This window comes from Lactuca serriola, chromosome 9 (genome assembly GCF_051521515.1).
Source record: "Lactuca serriola cultivar US96UC23 chromosome 9, Lser_US96UC23_V15, whole genome shotgun sequence".
NCBI lineage: Eukaryota > Viridiplantae > Streptophyta > Magnoliopsida > Asterales > Asteraceae > Lactuca > Lactuca serriola.
In genome coordinates this window covers 151,071,126-151,089,790 of record NC_136416.1, presented here as the reverse complement: position 1 = coordinate 151,089,790, position 18,665 = coordinate 151,071,126, and the positions used below count along the sequence as shown (strand labels likewise).

General features: G+C 34.0%; 1 protein-coding gene across 1 annotated transcript; it reads right to left on the bottom strand.

The window, feature by feature from the left end:
- Positions 1–726: 726 nt before the first annotated feature.
- On the bottom strand, positions 727–2,969 carry AXR4 (alpha/beta-Hydrolases superfamily protein). The gene is made up of 2 exons (XM_079020171.1): positions 1,652–2,969; positions 727–1,125 (listed from the first exon to the last, which is right to left on the bottom strand). Exons 1-2 carry the CDS (start codon positions 2,828–2,830, stop codon positions 901–903), a joined length of 1,404 nt encoding a protein of 467 aa, XP_078876297.1. The 5' UTR covers positions 2,831–2,969; the 3' UTR covers positions 727–900.
- Between the last annotated feature and the right edge of the window lie 15,696 nt (positions 2,970–18,665).

Here is an 18,665-nt window from a genome sequence, read left to right as displayed (position 1 = left end):
AAAAAAAACAATTACACAATGGTCCAGTGGTTTGGGTAAATTACATGTTTGGTCCTTATCGTATGTTTTTATTGCGTGTTTGGTCTTTGACCCATCTAAAAAAAACTATCATGCCCTTATTAATTTTTTAAAATAATTTTATTATATATGTATTTCTTTTTGAGTTTATTGTTAAAGAGATAATTAGGACCCACGATGGACAAATAAGCAACATTCAGGCAACCGTAAACAATGACGTTTGAAGGCAATCATATAATAACGAGTTATTTGATACAATTATCAAGCTTTAAAGAGATAAATACGACCCATGATGGTGATTTTTTGTCATCATGTAAATAATAGATGTTGTACGTATCCTAGAAATATACATGTGTAATAAGTGTTTGTATTATTATAGACTAGCAATAGTTAGATACATGTCATAGGTGATAATAAGTGAAATATGCATGTGTAATAAGTGTTTGTATTATTATAGACTAACAATAATTAGATACATGTCATCTGTAATAATAAATATCATAAGTGTCATTGACTAACAATAGTTAATCTATTTGTTGTATCATATGTAATACTGTCTACAAAAGAATCATTGATTCTATGAAATAAAACAAAGTTGTTTGGAGAAAAACTTGAGTGCTTTCAAAGTTACCACTATTGAAATTTTCATTTCTGAATAGCAGAGTTCGTTTAGCATCCAAGATCATATATCCATTAAAAAATCTAACATTCAGGTCAATTACCCTATCATCATTCAAAGTGCCAACAAAAAAAATGGCAACAACATTCTTACAAGATTTCAAATCCATACACACTACACTTATAACTAAATGCTATCAATTCTTATACAACAATAAACAAAACCAAATAAACACTCATACCAATGACAAACTATTCAAAATCTTAACTGTATTCATGACCAGGCCCATAACCACTTGGATATCCATGATCATGACCATGACCATGGTCATGGCTACTGAACCCATGGTGAACATTGGATATTGCTTCATCAAGTATTTCTTGAATATGTTCTGGAATTGGCTCTTTTTTCTCAGTGACTTTGATGGGCTTTGGTATTTTGGATACAAATTCATGAATACTTTCAGCCAGTTGTTCAGCAGTATCTTCCTGCACTCTCATCAAGTATTGTCAAAGTTAGAAGGAAAACAATAACACTTTATTTTAGGAACAAAGATGCTGTTTCCATTACATGTTAGTTGCATAAATTGGTACAAAAGTAAAACACTGTTTTATAAAATGGTAAAAAGAAAAAAAGAAAAAACATTTTTTTGCTTATGATTATTGTATTAATAGTTTCAGCATTTTATCGATTTAGCCATTGAAACTATTGTTTTGCTTATGATTATTGTACTAATAGTTCAATGGCTAAAATTGATGAAAAATAATAGATGAGTGGCTAAATCAATAAAAAAAAAATAACAGTTTAGTGGTTAAAGAAATTAATAGTGAAAGATCATACCATTTTAGCTGTGTACAACACTAAAAATGTAATCAAAAACGCTAATTTGATTTTAAAGATTGTCGCATTTTACCAGATATTCACTTAAACAACAGATTTGAGAAATTGCGATTGGATTCTTAATTCTATTGAAAAGTTTAAAAAAAATTGAAAGGAAAACTGTGGTATCCTCACCTGTGGCCAGCGACCACCAGAATGTGTGACAAAAGTCGCCTGAGAAAGAACTCCGGCGACTTGCCGCCCCTGTTCCACCCACTCTTCCGACCAAAGCACTTGCATTGGTAAATCTTTCACACCTTCAAGTTCACCCCATTCTGCAATTTCAAAACTAGAATTCATCTTCTTCCCCATTCCAACAACCGATTTCCTTCCATTTCTACCCTTCAAAAGAAGTCTATGGCTATCTGAATCAGACCCACCACCTGATTTCAAACAACAGGTTTGAATAACCTTCTGAAAAACGAAACCAAAACCCAAAACAACCTCTCTAACAACTGGCCATTTCAAAACCCATAAAGGAAAAGCAGTTTGATTTGATGTGCTATCAAGAAGGGTTACACTGCTTACAAACCCTAGATTTTTAGCCACCCAATTTGCTCCTAATCCGAATGCTGAATCGTGAAGAACTAAATCAACTGGTTTCAAACCCATTGTGTCGATTACTTGTCGCAAAACTCTACCCATCTCTTCAGGACCTAATTCAATCGCATTCAGATGTTCTACTTTCGACATACGGATCTCATTTTCTTCGTGATCGTAGTTTACATACCCTTGCTCGACTAATTGATCAAAACCCCAAAAGACGCCTTTTTCTTTGATCTCATTGTACATCTCAACGAGCCTCCCGAAACCCCCCATCGGCTTATGTTCTACCACCGTTACGAACTTATCGGAAAACCCAGAACCAGGGAGATCTAGGGCTACAGCATGGACTCCCTTTTTGCCTAGGGACTTTACAACGTTACTGAAAATGTATGAACTACAACCTAACCCATGTACAATTAGCACATTATGTGACGAATCTTTTGGGCCATCTCGGACAGTGAAGACTTCAATTGAATCACTGTGAGGAGTCGCTTGGACTTTTATAATTCTGCCATTAGAGTAATGGTGCCTGAGATTTGCGGGTAGTGCAAGGAACCATGTTTTCGGGTCTTGATGCGTGGAAAGAGAGGAAATTGTGACGAAAATAACTGTTACAAGAGAGACTGAGATGGTTAAGTAGAACCAGAAAGTGAAAGGGTTTGGATTTGATGATATGGGTGCAGTAGAAGGTGGTTTCAGCCTGGGTTTTTTGGTCGGTCTTTTTGCAGAAGAGTTTGATGAATCTTGTTCCTCTGTTATGATCGCCATTGATGGGTGTCCGAACGTGCAAAACGAAGGAATTTGAGGGGAGTCAGTTCAGTGTATAGTGAAACGAGGGCTGTAGATGCGGAGAAGGGTATCAAAATAAGGTTGATGCTGAAATAGTGAAAGGAATTGGGAAAGTTAAAGGAGACTGGATCCTCAATTCTTTTGCGCTTCCCAAATATAAAAAGTGAATTCACTTTGATCAATAATCTTTTTACTCATTCAATTTTTGGTTTGTTCTTTTGGCAAAGGCGTTCTACTTTTATTATTGATATATTTGAATATCTATTTTTTTCTAAATTACATGAAAACACACTATGAATATTGACTTTATTAATAATTGAAATCTTAAAATTATGTAATTAAAGTTTAAATCATGGTGATTAAGTCTTTAAATTTTTAAGAGTAAATTAAAAAGTTGGTTTTGGAATATACCAAAAGTGTAGTTTGCGATGTAATTATGACATCCCTCTTCATGTTACGAATCGTATATATGGATCATAGACTTAATTCAAAATTTGGTTAATAATTAAGGATTGAATCGATTCATATTAAACTTTCTATCTTAGGTTAAATGAAATCATCTCCCACCTCCTTGTACGCTTTCAAAATTCTAACTTCTATTTGTTCTTTAAAGGGAATGACTCATTTGTTTTGGGATTTTCCTCAATTTTAATATTGGGAAAGATGTTCATGATGAGCATCTCCCTCAAATCAATAATGTGTCAACTTTAGATAAGTTGTTTTTCCCATAAAATGAAGATTTGTCAAATAAGGCCTCTTGCATCATTATGTTTATGTCTTGGATGTTCCAAAAGGATTTTATAAGCATGTGAACATATGAAATGAATTTGCAATTGAGTAAAATGTGTCACCAAAAGGCATGGCAAGAGTGATTTGAAAAATATCAAAAGTGCCTAATAGCATGCAAATTGAAGAAAAGAGTTTTGTATGTAATCAATGACAATTACATAGACAAACTCGAGAATCTCAATGTTACCTTTGACAAGAGTCTTGCTATAGAACTTGCGCTTGGATCTTTAATTAGTTCTTATGATGACTTCAACTTGATTTATCATATGAGTATGTAGGAAAATATTGATGGGATTCTTAAGCCTTTTCCAAACTGAGAAAACTGGAAAGGAATTAGATTTCTTATCGCCTTTCTAAATGTTGGTGGAAAGAAGAGGAAATGTTCAAATCCTAAATGGAAATGAACGGTTTCGGTTGGAACTTTTCATTATGAAGGAATGAAATTGGTGTGTCCTCTATTCCATGCAACCATGATTCAAATGAAGCAAGTTACAATTAATGCAGAGACAAAGGTCATATGAAACGAAGTTGCCCTAAGTACTTTGAAGATCTTGGAGATGGTAAAGTCAAATGTTTAACTCCACATAAAGTACTTGAATAGTCAAACTCCAAATACATTCAATTTGTGGTTCCTTGATGCATGATGTAGTGATCACATTTGCATGGTCTTGTAGGATCTAAAGGAAAGAAGGAAGCTAAGCATCAAAAAGGCTAAATCCAATCATGAAAATGGACAAATGTTGCATGTCTCCAAGATTAATTTTTTTGAGCTTGTGTTTAGTAATGGAGTTAAGATGTAACATCCTGTTTATTAAATAAATAAATGGATAAAATTAGTAAACGAATAGTAACCCTAAATTTGTAGTAAGTTATCAGTGTTAGTCATAAGGAGCTAAATGACATAATTTTTGTAAATTAGGATCTTTATTGTAATATGTGGACTTGAATTGTAATAAATTATGGGAAGCGGGGGCTAAAGAGTAAAATGGGGATTTCGGTGGTAATGATTAGAGAAGGAACGGTTGAATATGTCATAATTGAGATTTTGGGGATTAAAAGTGTAAATGCAGATTGGCTTCGTAAAGATTTTCAGAAGGCAGGGGTGTTTGGTAAATATTGGACTTAAATTGAAAGGATTTTGGAATGTTGAGGGCTGAAGGGTAATATATCGACTTAAGTTGAAAATATTTTGTAGAGGGGGGGGGGGCTATTTGGTTAAATCTGGATTTTAATTGAAAGGAAAAGAGAGGGAGGGGCTGAAAGCGTCAATATGGAAAAATGTTTGAGATTGGACGGATGCATATAACTCGTCACCTTTGTCCTGTAACCCTCACTTCTACGATTTACGGCGCCGCCATCACCGCTATTGAGGTCGCAAACCACCAAAGAAGCACCGGAACATCCACCGTCGTCGTTCTGCTACCGAAAAAGACGAAGAGTCGTCGTCCTTGTTGGGTTTTTAGCATTCTAACACTTCCTAAGTGTACATGCAACCCTAAATACCTTGGATCTATGTTTTCTCTATTATACATGCAAATAAGAACTTCCAAGGTATTATCCTAATCTAGCATATAAAACAATGGATATAGTAGGATAGAATACATACCTTTTTGGTGTAGTAAGTCTTCATGAAGCTTGAGTGCTTAGTGCCCCAAGTGTGACACCTCAAATGGAATCACAATCATCAAAACACTTGGAATGACTTGAGAGAATTCTACACTCATCAAAATCGGCTAGCCCTTTCTTCACTATCTCTAGTGGCCGATTTTTCCTCAATAATAAGATGCTTATATAGTTACACAATTAGGGTACACTCTTAATTGTCATGGCTTTCCATTTCCTTGGATCCATGGGTACAAATACACCATGGAGCATCCATGGACCATCCTATGGGTTTAGCCCAACTTGATTATCCATGGAGCATTAGCCCACTATACAAGTATGGATGATTTACACAATCAACCCATATATTTAATTAGTCTTCTTTTGATCACTTAATTAATCCTAGATTAATTCTTGATCAATACTAATTGAATAATCTTATTATTCTTATTATTAATATACTAGAACTTATAATATATTAATAACCATAAGTGTCTTATTTCTCTCATTCAAGTGCATGATGGTATGCAACCCAAATGGACCATGCCGGGTCGGGTCAAGTCTTACCAAATATAGTTATGGACTTAGACATTAATCCAACAGTCTCCCACTTGGATAAGTCTAAAACTATTATTGCGTATGACTTCAGGAACCAACTGGCAATCGTAGCTCTCAAAAGCTTCTGTCGAACTCTGACCTTGTAGATGAACTCTGACCTTTGTCAGTGACTTGTCCATTAGATAAGGGATCATATATTCCTCCATTCTAGATATCATATGGACTGAGACATGGATTATAATCATTCTCTCTGTCCATTTGTTGTTTCCCGATTTCCGATTTATGACAATTGACTAATTGAACAAATCAAATCAGTCCTGGCCCGGCCGAGCACTTCCATTTGTCATCATCAAATCATCGAGGGGCCCACAGATATCGCTTTTATCCCGAAGGTAAAAGGAACGGATAAACTTCGACTCATATGGCTTGTTCTACTACTTGTTGAATCATACACAAAGGCACGTTTTATAGCACAGAGTTACCAAATGCGGTTTCGTGCAATCAATGTACTATCAACTCATAGTAACAACTCATATCTCTAGGTTTGAAGAATATAAGATATTATCGTCTCATGATCACTCGTGATAAAATCCATGAAGTGATTCCAATGAGCGCGGGTTGAATCCAATACTCAGAACTTATGAGCACTCATGATTGTTGTAGCCTTGTCCAACACCTTAGACCTCTACAACCCATCATGACAGTCTTAATTCATATCTACTTCCAAAATATGACCGACTGTGGATGGTTTGAATAACTTAGTCATTCTGGAAGAATAACCCAGTTTATTCGGGAAGTCAAAACATGCAAAGTGAAACACAATAATAATTGAATCCAATATGGTATCAACCCTTTGAACATAAATAAAACACCTTTTATTTATCACCATATGATTACACATTATTCATTGTATACTGTTTCAGCTATCAACTTTATTCTTGAATTTAAAACAATAGTTGTCCCATGCTCCAAGCATGTACACTATGTTTTCTTAAACACTAGTCATGCCACACACCAAGTATGCATACTATGTTTTTCTATGATCTTTACTTTGTGAACTAGATCAATTGATCATAACTTCAATGATTCTCTTTTCACACCCCCAAATCCTTACTGCAAATGCAAGAATTCCAAATTCATGCCATTTACTGAAATCTGTTAGATTCTAAACTTATATGCATTGATCCTCTTGTAATGATTATGCACAAAGTCAGAAAGACTTGACAACAATCATTACAGAGTATTCCAAAGGAGATCAGCTCCTTGGAAACATCCTTCTTGCATTAAGTTTCCTAATCTTAAACAGATTGAAAATTCTAACTTTGAAACATTTCCAGATTCCATTTTGACTATCACTTCTGAACAAGAGTTGCCTCCTTACAGACTATGTCAATATGGTCCTTCCAGAATTATCACTATACTTCCAATTGTCCTTGAGCAACCAATCTTTGGTAAACCTTAGATTGTCCTCGACAATTGTTTAATCCTTTTAGTCATATCCAGTTCTAAACCTTTTCCCTTCTTAATGCCCCAGGCATTTGAAAATTTTAGAACGGATGAATATAGCACATGTAATCGATCCTATATCCGAAGCATATGGGACACGATTCATGATGTCTTACATAAAGACTAAACCAGTCTTTTGCTATAATATTTCCATTTCAATTTGCCAAGTTCTCATAATTCAGATTATGAAAAGGGATGTCGTAATCATAATCGAATTTTAGAACGCAAATAATGGACCCATATACAAAATTTCCTTATGTTGAGCCATTCCAACATGAAATTCATATATATCCTTGACTAAATGATTAAAACCTCACGATCTAAGCTTATAGATTTGAGATGAAGCATAATTTCCTCTCCCTTAATTATAGCAAAACAACTTTTTCCCAATTGAAACTTTTGTTTTCTATAATTAACATTGCTAACTTGCAATACTTATCATAATTATCATGCTCCCACTAACATGATGATTATTAGCATAACACTTATGCTCCCACTAGCTTTGACATGTACTCAGAAATCAGCTAGACAGTCTGAAATTTAGATTCATACACCCTTTCCGTAGATAGCTCACCTGTGTGTCTAAGCAATTTCAAGAACCATGAAAAGGGATACCGTAATCATGGTCTCAATTGCTTAGGCATTTGCCATTTCTCACAAGTCCATGTTAGTGTGCCGGTTAACCACACGTGCTCCACTAACGACTTTTGAAAATGCAAATAACACAATTGATATCTTCGTAAAATCTACTTAGTGAAAGCGTTTCCTCACCATCATTTTCATGAATCGGAGAGAAACCTTATGACACTTAGATTTATATGGTGTATGAGTTCCTACCCATATGAATTTGTCAAACCATAATCACAAGACAAAGATAATGACAAATCCAAAACCATATGGATTGAACTCAATCTTAACTTCTTGCCACCTGGCAGCTCAAGGGCCTGCCATTGCTTCCAAGTTGTTATGCAACAAACTGAGAACTCTAAGAACTCATATGCAAATCCAACTTTAACTGGAATGGGCACAGATATGTCAACACGATAGGTTATAAACCTCAAGTCGTGTGCTAGTGAAGAACTTGAGGTTTTATTCTTGATTATTTCTTGAGACTTTCAAGACCTTTAAGACTCCCACTGTCCTCTTGACATATAAGACTCCCTTGTCAAACATCCAAGAGATAGTGCGGATTCTAATCAAGAAAAACACTTTACCCAATTGGCCTAAGTTGGTCTTTGTTTTATCCAAAACATCACAACTTACCAATTTCAAATGTACAAGAGTAGAAAACTTTTACTCTTACATTTGACAAGTGTTTTAAACCTTCTTTAAGACATGTCACTCAAATGACAATCTTGGAGTATGACTCTAAGACTTGTATTGGAACGAAGTATGACTTATCTTCTTGATTTAACCATTTCAACAATTCAAGTTCCTCTTCTTAGTCATAAGAATGCACTAAGATTTCCTTAGAGAACTAATTTTGATATGGTTTCTTAACCATTAAGATGATCACAAAACTGATACTAAAGTACTCTCCCATCTTTTCAGATTTGAGAAACTTTTATCCTTCTGCCTTATTTGATTCTTCTTATCGATCTTTAGTGGTGGACTTAATCAGTGCACAAGAATGTGTACTCGATCCCTAAGTCCTTTACTTGACTCACACATCCATGTGAACAAGTAATTAGTCTTAATTTTCCAAAACTTGAAAGTTCTCATTCATCATGCTATACAACTTGCATGATTCCAAGTTCCGGTCCAATTGAAACTTGGGTGATGAGAATCTTTCCTTATTTGGTAAATTTAGACATTACCACAAATGAAAGAATCAACTTCATACTTCCACTCTTGCTACTAATGGAATCTTATAAGTAACAAAATTTTCCACAGATGCCATTGTAAGGATATTTTAAAATAAATAAAATCAAAAATTTCCTTTTATTTTAAAACTTTGCGGAAAAACTATCCTTACAATCCATATGAAAACTTGTTGTTATCTATTCCTAAGCAATATCTCATAACTCCTAAGAAGTAGCTCAAGAATCCGATTTTTCAAACTATGCGATAGAAATCCATCTATGCGATCAGATTCAGCATATCCTTCCTTTAAGTTTCTTCACTTTCCTTTGATTCTTAAACCATCACCATGCGACCCGGTCACATCATGTATCAAGAATCTCATAATAGAAACTTAACACAGTTAGATAGTGGATTTTACCTGAAGTAGAGTCAAACTTATTGACTTTAACATCCTTAGGTAAATTTGGCAGCTTCGCAACCAATGCCCTTTCTTTGGCAATACAAACATATGGACCCTTTGATAATGGTACACAGGACTATCACAGACTTAGCTTTTTCTCTTTACCATTTGGTCAACCGAGTTGACTATAGCCGATCCCTTTCCATTGGGAAGAGAATGCTTTACTGGATATCCAATGTCATCATTGTCAATGTCCATAAAGTTTTAGGAAGTTGATCTTAGCAAATAGATAAGATCATTAAGGGTCTTGTCATAGTCTGTTTCATAGGTGTCCCAAAGGAACTCACTATGTGACTTAGAAAGTGATTGAACCACCAACTTTCTCAAGAATTTGACACCCAACTCTCCCGGCTTGTCAATATGTGACTACATCTCCAAGATGTGATCACACCTAGACCTTGCCTTGCCAATAGGGCTTGAGTGACCTTAAACTTTTCAAGAACTTGTGGGTTAGGGAGAATAATTGGAGGAGGAGAAAGAAGTATGATATCCATGGGACATCATCTTCATTAGGAAACCTTGTTTCAAGAGATTTGGGAAGATCATAGGTGTCTAAACCAGACATCTTTTGGGAGATATTCAAGATAGTTGATTTAAAGTCCTTAATATAACACCCAATATGAAATATTAAGGCTAGAACCCAACAAACTATTTTATAACTTAGAAGAGGTATGCCGTAATCCAAGCTATAGAATATTTGAAGGTAGGTGAATGACGATTCACCAATTTCCACCAAGATAAACGAAATGTATAATTAGGTTTTAATTGGTTTTGAAACTCCTAGATCTTTGAGATTCATTGAACTTTTCAAAGGCATGTTTCAATCTCGAGTGTGCCCTTCAGGTTTTGTGACTGGGATGCCGAGGATCACAAAACAAGGTGTGAAGTAACCATGCAAATCACTTGGTACCCTTAATAAATTACCCCTCAATCGATGTGCCGGTTAACCACACACGCTCCATCGATACTATGATAAATATTAAGTCACCCTTTACCTACCTTGTTAAGTCCAAGTTAGTGTGCCGGTTAACCACACACGCTCCACTAACGACTTAGACAAAGTGTAAAGTGTAATTTCATGGGTTAGCACCTTATTCACATTTTTCCTAAGTAACTAAGATTGGGTATTATTAAGAGTTTAGTTACTTAGTATTTTTTTCATTAATACTTTTAATGAAGGGAGAATTCAAGTCCTATCAAACCCGTTCGGCTAACGACCCTCCACCAGTCAAGCAAGCGGTGGGTGAGAGTGGACACCCATTAAGTTGCCATTTTATAGGCAACAACCTTATACCCACCTTATAGACCGGCTTCGTGAATGAGGCGTACTAGCGGTAAGACTGACTTTACTCTTATACATATATATATTATTAACTTATAATATTATAAAGTATAAGGGTTGAATTTTAACTTTTAAAATTCTAAGGGCTAACTTGGAATTAAAGTATTCATTAGAGAAAACTTTACAAATTCCAAAACTTGAGGGCAAGTTTTGAAACTATTCAAAACTAATTAATTCCATAACTTATGTGTTTAAAGTAGTTTTAATCCAAAAACTCTTCAAGTTCCATAACTTGAGGACAAGTTATGGAAGACTTTAAACTAATAAAAGAATTAACTTTTCTTTATTTTATAACTTATGGAATTAATTAAGGTTACACCTTTTTTTATTTTATTTTATTTTATTAAATGAAGAGACTCTTGGTCCTCCATAACTTGAGGACAAGTTATGGAGTCATAAAACCATTTAATTAGAACTAGACTCTTCATTTTGTAACCTTTGCCAATTTTTATGAGTTTTATGATTCTTAAATGTGACTTTTCATATAACTTGAGGACAAGTTACAAAAACACATTTTAGAATCAATTCTTAGATTAATTTGGATTAAAACCAACTATCACCTAATTTTTCATCATTAATCCAAATTCACTCATAAAACAAGATAACACAAAAAACTTTTGGTGATCCATAACTTATTCTTAAGTTATGTAATCCTTTAAAACATTAACACCAAATTTTGTAACTCCAAAAAAAAACTTTGAATCAATTTTTTTTTTTAAAAAACCTTTTCAAATCCATAACTTATGGAGGTTTCAAAAAAATAAAACTTTTTAGATCAAACTTTTAAAACTAATAAAATAATCATATTATTTTTATCTTTTATTAAATTTGACCTAATTCAACTCATAAAGCAAATTATTCAAATTTTACAAATAATTAGTTTTTCACAAGAACAAGTAATTATCTTAAAATTTGACAAACTTCATGTTTTTTTTTTCTTTTTTTTTTTTCCAACTTTGAAAATAAAATATTTGCATCAATATAACAGAAAACAACCTGGCTCTGATACCACTGTTGGGTTTTTAGCATTCTAACACTTCCTAAGTGTACATGCAACCCTAAATACCTTGGATCTATGTTTTCTCTATTATACATGCAAATAAGAACTTCCAAGGTATTATCCTAATCTAGCATATAAAACAATGGATATAGTAGGATAGAATACATACCTTTTTGGTGTAGTAAGTCTTCATGAAGCTTGAGTGCTTAGTGCCCCAAGTGTGACACCTCAAATGGAATCACAATCATCAAAACACTTGGAATGACTTGAGAGAATTCTACACTCATCAAAATCGGCTAGCCCTTTCTTCACTATCTCTAGTGGCCGATTTTTCCTCAATAATAAGATGCTTATATAGTTACACAATTAGGGTACACTCTTAATTGTCATGGCTTTCCATTTCCTTGGATCCATGGGTACAAATACACCATGGAGCATCCATGGACCATCCTATGGGTTTAGCCCAACTTGATTATCCATGGAGCATTAGCCCACTATACAAGTATGGATGATTTACACAATCAACCCATATATTTAATTAGTCTTCTTTTGATCACTTAATTAATCCTAGATTAATTCTTGATCAATACTAATTGAATAATCTTATTATTCTTATTATTAATATACTAGAACTTATAATATATTAATAACCATAAGTGTCTTATTTCTCTCATTCAAGTGCATGATGGTATGCAACCCAAATGGACCATGCCGGGTCGGGTCAAGTCTTACCAAATATAGTTATGGACTTAGACATTAATCCAACAGTCCTGTCATTGATCCAGTCGTGGAGATAGTGTTGGATTAGTGTCTAATTCCATAACTATTTTGGTATGTACTTGACCCGATGGTGCATGGTCCTTTTGGGTTGCCTTCACCAAAGCAACTTGATAGGATGAATTATAGAGAGAGAAGATTAATTATGATTTATTAATATATTATGACAATAATATACTAAAGAAGAAATCATATTGTTTAATTAATATTAGTCAAGAATTAATTGATAATTAATTTGTGACTAAAAGAGATTAATTAAACTTAAGAGACTGGAACTGTAATTATAAGATAATTGCATTTGGGCTATGGATCACCTTGGTATAATAGGTTGGATGAATTCTATGGGGAAACCCATTAGAAATCGTCCAAGGGATATTCTAAAAGAGTCCATGGGTTGCTTAGGGCTTAAGCAGTCAAATTAGGGTTTCCTAGTTGAAACCCCTAATAGCCTACATGTATATATAGTACCCTTAAGCCCCAAAAACGTGGAGAAGAGTTCCTCTAGGGTTTTGGACATTCTTGGGCAACCTCCTCTCTTCTTATTCTTCATCCTCTTGCTCTTGGTGTTTGTGAACCATTAGAGGAGTGACACTTGTGACTCTAAGCTTTCTAAAGTCATTACAAGGAGGATTTGAGATTGTTATTACTACATAAAAATCAAGGTAAGATCTAAAAACCCTTTCACATGTTAATATGATTAATTGTATGCTAGAACTAGGGTTTAAAGTATTGGATTAATTGCATGTACAATAGAGAAACCTAGATCCAAGCATTAGGGTTTACATGAGCACATAGGATGTTCTTATGGCTAAAACCCATTAGTGGTATCAGAGCCTTGATTGGTTTCTATTGTGTTGATGCCTTGGTTATTTGTTCAAGCTTCAAAATCGTTTTTTTTTTTGCTCCATGACTGATGAACTCGGCGAGTTCCAATGTGGACTCGGCGAGTTCGAGCGTCAGTAAGAGCATATTTCGGGATTTCTTGCTGTTTTGCTTGAGGATACTTGCCTTAACTGTTTTGGGTCTTTAATATTCGAATTTTATCTTATATTTGAGTATATCCTTGATTAAACAAGAGATAATTACCAATTGATTAGATAATAACTTCCTTATATGATTAAAGATTGATTATTTGTATTAATTGGGTAACTTATCTTGCAAGAAATTGAAATTAGGTCAAATATAGATAATGACAAAATTAATTGTTTAATTTCTATTATTTGTTATTTGATCCTTGTGTTGTGAAAAAGTTTTATTTGTGCCCATGCAAGTTTTATGGTTTAAATTTGAACTTAAAGGTTTTGTTTTGAAATTTAAATAGTTGAAACCCTAATGTTTTGAAATGTTTCAAAACTTTCCCTCAAGTTTTGGAATTTAAAAGTTGATTAAAAGTTTAATTTAGAAATGTTAAATTCTAAAACCCTAGTATTGTTTTGAAAAGTTCAAATCACACCCTTATGGTTTTATTAATTAATTAAAGTGTATAATTAAGAGAGATTTAATAAATCCATAAAAGTTTTGGTTTAAAATTTAATTAAATTAAAAGTATAATTATTAAATTTGACCACCTTGTATTTTAAAAGTGTAAAATACACCCTATACTATATATAACATTAAAAGTCTAATATATATGTGTGAGTAAAAGTCAGTCTTACCGTTAGTAGGCCTTATTCACAAAGCTAGTCTATAAGGGGTGTTTAAGGAAATTGCCTATAAAATGGCGATTGAATGGGTATTCACTCTTACCCACCACACTCTTGACTAGTGGAGGGTCGTTAGCCGAACGGGTAGGATAGGACAGAAACCTTCCATTATAAGTATAATGAAGTACAAAAGTAACTAAATGCTTTTACAAATTCCCAATCTTAGTTACTTTAGGCAAAAGTGAATTGATGCAATTCCATGAAATTACACTTTGTGCCCTTGTGAAGACGTTAGTGGAGCGTGTGTGGTTAATCGACACACTAAATGGCTCTAAGCAAAGGTAGCAAAGGGTGACTCAATGTTTGTCATAGTTCGGTGGAGCGTGTGTGGTTAACCGGCACATCGAATAGATGACTATAACATGTGGGGGCACCATGTAAGTTTGCATGGTTATTCATACCCGCTTTGTGATCCTCGGTATCCCAATCACAAACTAGAGGGGCATATCGAGATTTAAACATGCCATTGAAAAGTTCAATGAAAATCAAAAGATCTAGGAATTTTCAATAGATTTGAAACTTAATATGTTTTTCGTTTTTCATGGTGGAAATTAGTGAATCGTCATTCACTTACCTTCAAATATTCTGCAACTAGATTACGGCATCCCTTTTCTAGGTTGTAGAGTATTGTGTTGGGTCCTAGCCTTAATATCTCATTTGCGTGATTTATTAAGGACTCAATCAATCAACTAAATTGAATTTAATTTTTCTCCCGTTTTGTAGATGTCAAAGTATGACAACTATGGTCTTCCCAAATCCCGTGGAACAAGCTTTTCACATGAAGATGATATTCCACGATTCGATCGAGGAACACGAGATCATGCTTCACTTCCTCCACCTCCTCCTATTATTCTCCCTAACCCACAAGTTCAAAAGATTGAAAAGTTATAACTCACTCAAGCCCTTTTGGCAAGTAAACATGAAGAAGGAAAGTCAGTGTGTGCACACATCCTAGAGATGAAGTCACACATTGATAGATTAAGAATGTTGGGATTTGTTGTCTGTGAGGGGCTGGTTATTGACTGGGTTCTTCAGTCACTTCCTGACTCATATAGTGAGTTCGTAAGAGTACTATATGATGAACCACGACGTAACCCTCATTGATCTCACCTATATGCTTATTACTACTGAATCAGCAATGATTTGGCGCACTAGAAAAACAAAGTTGATTGGTGGATCTGCCTTCCAGACCTCTATGGATATAGGCAATGGCAACGAAAGGCATGCCATGATCGGAAAAGTTTGATCATAAGAGAAAGACAAAGTCAGAAGTAGTTCTGTGTGTTGTTCCAAAAGAGTCAATTTGCTTTTATTGCCAAGAGAAGGGGCATTGGAGACGAAGCAGCCCTATTTACCTAAGAGATCTAAGAGATGGGAGAGTTAAAACGTATGACTCTACAATAGGTAAAATCTATTAACTAACTCTTTTAAGTTCCTATTCTAGATTCTTAATACATGATGTGATAAGATTACATTTCGATGTTTTGTAGGATCAAGAAAAGAGAGGAAGCTTAAGGGAAGAAGTGAGCGGAATCTAATCGTGAAGAAATGGGTTTCGATCGCATTACTTGAAGATTAGAATATTGAGCTACTACATGGAGTTAGAATAAGATTGCTAAGAAATATGTATTAACATAGTTTTTCAATTGAATTGCATTGTAAGGACAAATTTTTCCGCAATAAAATAAATTTTGATTTTATATTATTTATTTATCCTTGCAATGGCGTGTATGAAAATTGATGTTTGTAAGTTTCTATTATTAGCAATAATGGATTTGATTCTTAATTATGTTATTTGTGGAAAGGTCAAGAATTTACCAAATAGGGAAAGTTTCTCATTGCCCAAGTTTCAATTGGACAGAAACTTGAAATCATACAACTTGGTTGCATGATGAACGAGAAATTTCATATTTGGAAATTAGACTAATTCGTTGACAAAGTGTCAAGTGAAGGACTAGGAGATCGAGTACACAAGGTTGTGTGTTGATCAAGTCCACAAAAAGAGTAACAAAGATATTCGTCATGATTTACTAAGGTTAAGTAAATATGATTATACTTATGAGATTAAGTGTAATTCTCAGTTGATTGAAAGAGTTTCAATAAATAGTAGAACGAATAAAGGAGAATCAAGTAGGCAGAAAGATAAAAGTTTCTCTATTCTAAGAAGAAGGGAGAGTACCTTTTATTATGTTTTATGATAGGTCTTAATGATTAAGAACCATATCTCAATTGATCCTCTAAAACGAGTCTTAGTGCAATTGTATGTCTGAGAAGAGGAATCAAGAATTGAAGAAATGGTTAAATCAAGAAGTCAATCATACTTCGTTCCAAAAACAAGTCTAAGAGTTAAGAATGTGAATTGAGTGACAAGTCTTAAGAAGGTTTATAACATTCATCAAATGTGGAATTTGAAAAGGTTTTCTTACTCTTGTACATTTGAAATTGGAAAGTTGTGATGTCTTGGATAAGACAAAGACCAACTAGGACCAATTATGTGAAGTGTTTTGATAAGAACTACACTAACCCTTGAATATTTGTCTTGTCAAGGAATGTTTCTTGACAAGAGAATCTTATATGTCAAGGAGTCAGTGGGAGTCTCAAAGGTCTTGAAAGGTTTCAAGAACAAATCAAGAATAAACCTTATCGATCATCACTAGCACACGACTTGAGGTTTACAACCTATCATGTTGACGCTATTTTGTTTATGTGCCATTCCAATTGAGTTAATTATGCATGTGAGTTCTATGAGTTCTCATTTGAACACGTAAAAGGTAAGCACCTTGATCAATGAAAAGTACATTGATAGGAAAGGGTGAGCTGCTTAACTACTTGGAAGACATGGTGGGCACTCATGTTACCATAAGGCAAGAAATCAAGATTGAGAAAGTTCGGTCCATATGAGTTTGGATTTGTCGCAAACTTTGGTTTTGACAAATTCGCATGGATAGGAACACATACACCATTAAAATCTAAGTTTCATAAGATTCCCTCCTTCATGAAGATGATTGTGAGGAAATGCTTTCACTAAGAGAGATTTTAAGAAGATAGTGATTGTGAAATTGTATTCTCGAATTCGATTATGGTGACGGTATCCCTTTCCATGATTCAAATTGTGAGATTTGGCAATTAGTCTGAATTGTTTAGACACACATATGAGCTATCTAAGGCAAAGGTGTATAAGTTTGAGAAACTTAGATAAAGGATTATCAAAGCATTAGGTATTAGAAATATGAACTTAAGAAATTCAATAGGCATTGTTTTCTGAAAGTTAAGCTATTTTCTAAATACATGTCAAAGCTAGTGGGAGCATAAGTGTTATGCTTATATGATAATAATCATCATGATAGTGGGAGCATAAAATTTGTGCTTGTATGATTATTAAGGCAAGTATTGCAAGTTAGCAATATTAATTATAGAAAACAAAAGTCATACTTTGCAAAGTCGTAAGGGTTGAAAAGTTGTTTTGCTATAATTAAGGGAGAGAATATTATGCTTCATTTCAAATCTAAAGGATTAGGTTGTGGAATGTTAATAAATTTAGTCAAGGATACATAGCATGTAAGACATTATGCATCATATCCCATACGCTTCGGGTAAAGGATCGATTGTAGATGCTATAAAATTTCACCATTCTAAAAATTTCCAAATGTCTAGTGCATTAAGAGGGAAAAAGGACAAGAATCAGTTTTTAACTAAGATAATCAAAAGACGATCCAAAGCTCGCTGAGGATTGGTTGCTTGTGAGTAGTTGAAAGTATGGTATTGGATGGACCATATCGACATTATTATGAATAGATAAGATTCTATTAAGAATGAATTGTCATATGGAAAATATGGAATTGTTTCCATATTGGGAGTTGGATATTGAGAATCTATGTCTAGATTAGAAACTTTTATGCAAGAAGGATGTTCAAAGGAATGTACTTTGAGTGAGAGACATCATATCTATAGAATTGTTTCTGATAGAGATTGGCCAAGTCTTGATGATTTTGAGCTATGACTTTACGAAAGAATCATTGCATAAAATGTTAGAATCTAGCATAAGTAACAAGAATTTGATATTCTTATACTTATGATAAGGATTGGGAGTTGTGAAATGAGTATGATTGGAAATGTGTGTTGGATTAGTGTCTAAGTCCATAACTATTTTGGTATGTACTTGACCCGATGGTGCATGGTCCTTTTGGGTTGCCTTCACCAAAGCAACTTGATAGGATGAATTATGGAGAGAAAGGATTAAATATGATTTATTAATATATTATGAGAATAATATA